Source organism: Octopus bimaculoides, chromosome 13 (assembly GCF_001194135.2).
Source record: "Octopus bimaculoides isolate UCB-OBI-ISO-001 chromosome 13, ASM119413v2, whole genome shotgun sequence".
Classification (NCBI taxonomy): Eukaryota; Metazoa; Mollusca; class Cephalopoda; order Octopoda; family Octopodidae; genus Octopus; species Octopus bimaculoides.
Window position 1 is genome coordinate 46,423,903 of NC_068993.1, and position 4,052 is coordinate 46,427,954.

The 4,052-nt window shown below is 33.2% G+C and overlaps 1 protein-coding gene across 1 annotated transcript in view; it reads left to right on the top strand.

The window, feature by feature from the left end:
• LOC106869702 (uncharacterized) overlaps positions 1 to 4,052 on the top strand; it is an 875,881-nt gene that overhangs the window by 847,769 nt on the left and 24,060 nt on the right. The window contains exon 14 of the mRNA XM_052972461.1: positions 276 to 611. Coding sequence (XP_052828421.1) covers positions 276 to 611 — 336 coding nt within the window. The remainder of the gene's footprint in view (positions 1 to 275; positions 612 to 4,052) is intronic.

A 4,052-nucleotide genomic window follows, 5' to 3' on the forward strand; every position in this document is an offset into this window, starting at 1 on the left:
TAACAATATAGACATAATTGTTAACTTTTCTTTAACTGCCGCAGAAATTTGTGAATAACGGTTTAAAGATTCAGTAATATTAAATAATTATATTCTACTGCCTGTATTGTATACGTCTATATTGTTTATTGCTACCAGTATGTGTTTGTGTGTGACTCACATATTTCGACTTTTCAGCATATACAGACATATACGTACATACACACACATACACATACACATATGCATGCATGCATTCATACACGTCCTTATTTGTTATTGTTTACTACTTGCAGCTCTCAACCGACGATGAAGATGTGGTGTATATTTCGCAGTTATCCAGATGTCAATCGAACCATCTAGAAAAATGGATGGGTGTCATGTATGCCTACAAAGGTCTTCTTCTCATCTTTGGAGTGTATATGGCTTGGGAGACTCGTAACGTGAAAATACCTGCCCTGAACGATTCCCGTTACATCGGGATGAACGTCTATAACGTAGTTATCATGAGTACAATAGTAGTCGTACTCTCTAAAATACTCTCAGATCGACCAACTTTATCTTATGCCATCCAATCAACGTTCATTTTCCTTTCCACTACAGGAACTCTTTGTCTCATGTTTTTACCGAAGGTAAGGAAGACGTTTCTACTTATCGTCGCTGTTATCATCATTTTCATCGTCGCCATGATCATATACATCATCGTCACATAACCAACACCGTCTCCATAATTAGTGTTAACAAAATCAATGTTACTATTTTCATTAAGTGGATTTGTATTTAACAATTTATTATTATGCGAAGAGATGATTTGTGAAAGATATTTTGTGTTAGAAAATCCTCTTATGATTCGGTGTTAATTAATAATCGAATAGTATCTTGAATTTCTTGGGAAAATCTTTTCTATAGCTTCACGAAACTGATAAAAGAGGTTGGATTTGATCTCCTTACTATATGGAATTATTAACTAAACAGGACATACCTTGTTATTACGATAATTATCTTTAAAAGTCCTCGATGTACATCTTTTGTGTTACAAGGAGTTTTGTTGATCTCTCGCTCGACTGCACCTCACACTTAATAATCAAGGGTATTGCAGTCGGGAGAGTTAGGTGGCCAGGTGTTAGGGAGGTGTGGCCACAAAAATTGTCTGACAGCCATGCTGACATAGCATTCAAACTGACCAAACCACAAGTTATCACTAAACACAAAAGTGAAATCGAGCAAATGAATCCTCATTCATGTATATATATATATATATATATATATATATATATATATATAGAGAGAGAGAGAGAGAGAGAGAGAGAGAGAGAGAGATACATGAATGAGATATTTTATAGGCTAGTCGTCCAGCGAATGTGAACAGTTTCACTTAACTTAGCATTACTCAGATTGGATTACAAAAACAGTTATTTGCATCATGTGGGGTTTTGCTTTAGACGATCATGCAAAATGTTGATAGCTTTACTCATTAGTATAGTTAACTTACTCTTCCTAGATACTCATCTGGATAATTTGCTGTTCTAAAGAATATAAAATGTGTAAGGAAGTCGTAACGCGGTTTCCCATTATGCAGCTTCCTTTCATTCCAGAATTCAACATAATAGCTAAATACCTATGCAAAAAGTTGAAGTTTAAATAAACGTCACTGACATCTATATTTTAAAAAGACTTAGATTAAATGCATATTTAAGCGGTCTGGTGTAGTTATTTTAGATCTAAAAAGAAAAAAAAAGATATTTTGAGATATTTATGAGCTAGTTGTCCAGCGAATGTGAACAGTTTTACTTAACTCAGCATTACTCAGATTGGATTACAAAAACAGTTATTTGCATCATGTGGGATTTTGCTTTAGACGATCTTGGCTGATATTAACAACAATACCAAAACTAATACCGTCACTAGAAATATAATCGAATATGCTAGCTATCCACGATAGTGTAAGTACGCTTATCCCTTCAACTTCTTCTTTCTTTCTTTCTCTCTCTCTGTTGTTATATAACTCAGGATCTATTGGTTACTATTGGTTACTATGAAAACTCAGAGGATGTCTTGTTGGTTACTGAGACTTTGTTTACCCAATCTTAACCATCGAAACGTCGACAGCAGGAATTTTCGTTACCCGGAAAATGTGCCGCAGGCTGCAATTGTTATTGTAGCTGTTCTTATATTAGTCGATTGTATGACAACAAAGAAATAAAACAGTCAAACTTTGTCATAGAAGATAACGTGATAAAAATGGAAACAAACTGCTTCCATCATCTTTCAGATCCCATGCATTTCTGTGTGAAAATGATACGGCAGAGATGACTGAAGAACATATACAGGTTAAAAACAAATTAAATGCTTGGTATGGAAGCATATTTTTCACTTTTCCTTTGCTATCTTTGAACAACAGATCCCTTTTGACGAAGATAGAAAAAATAACTTCAGCCTCTATCATGTTAAATGTTATTTGACGATAAAACTAGAGATCGTATATAAATATGTGATAACACGTACAGGACAATCAATAACTGCTTATATTCTTCTGCTATCAGTCTGACAGAAAACATAAGAGATACCTGTAGAGCACATAATAATGAAATAACTCAATGTAAGAAGTATAGATGATAAAGAATCTAGAAGAAAACATCAATAAACTTCACTGTATCAACGCATATTGTGATATCATCACAATAGTAAATTTCATAATACATTCACAAGACACAAACTCTATCTTACCAATAAATATACTATAATTAGTGATTCTACACTCGAAATTCTTGAAAAATTAACTTCAAAATACGAGTTGAAATCGTTGAATGAAAAACTTTGCTATCTGAAAAATCTATTTCATCTAGTCTCGTGATAAAATATTGTAGGATAGGCAAATACCACGAAGAGATTTGATTGACGTTTCCAACAAAAACAAAAAAGATATTAACCACAGACTTCTTCTAACCCAAACGAAAATATACAGTAATATATATATATCGTCGCTCCGGTGAATGAAGGTTCAGCAAAACACAGCTACACATTATTCTTTGTTCAATGTTTTGTCGTATTGTCTAAGAAAGTGCGACAGTGTTGGTGCTTGTGTCTTGGTTTGCTAAACAACATCCAGCTCTTAGAGAAGTAATTTCACATAAACCTTACATCATGATAACTACCACTGGTATCGTGACATTTGCTGCACCAGACCAATACATGTTTGAAGAACGTAAGAATTGGACTGGCTCTGCACAAACCATACTTATATAATAATATTAATGGGAGAGGGCAATATGTTTGTAAGTAAGCAAACTTTTTCATGAATATCAGACATAAATTTGATTTAAGGCTTGAAATGAATAATGCGACATCACTTTCATTGCAATAGGGTCAGATAAAATCAAGAAATTTTATCGTCGTAAAATTTTATGATCTATACGATCAATTTAATATTTCAAAAGATGTGTTAGGAAGTCGTAACGCGATTTCCCATTATACAGCTTTCTTTCCTTCCAGAATTCAACATAATAGCTAAATACCCATGCAAACTGTTGAAGTATAAATAAACGTCACTGACATGTATGTTTTAAAAAGACTTAGGTTAAATGCATATTTGAGCGGCCTGGTGTAGTTATTTTAGATCTACAAAGAAAAAAATATTATTTTGAAATATTTATACGTTAGTTGTCCAGCGAATGTGAACAGTTTTATCATAATCAATGAAAAACTGCCTTAGACATACAGCCTCTCTACTTAGTCATAAACACTATTTGAATGTATAAATTCACATTTGCACACAGGGCGAACGTGGTTATGTTGATATATATACCAAAGCAGCAATACGTAAACCTAAGTATTTTAAAAAATGTAAGTCACAAACTACCATAGCCGTTGCATATACAAAACTGACAATATGTAAATCTTCTCTATACTTGAAAACCAATGGCAAAAGATTTCGTATGCGTTTTTCTTTTCTTTAAGCACGCCTAAATGAAGCAGATTAGAGCATGTAAATACAATAAAGTATCGAATCTGGACGGGTTTCCTTTGAAAGGAAGTAACTACATGTATATATATATATATATATATATATATAT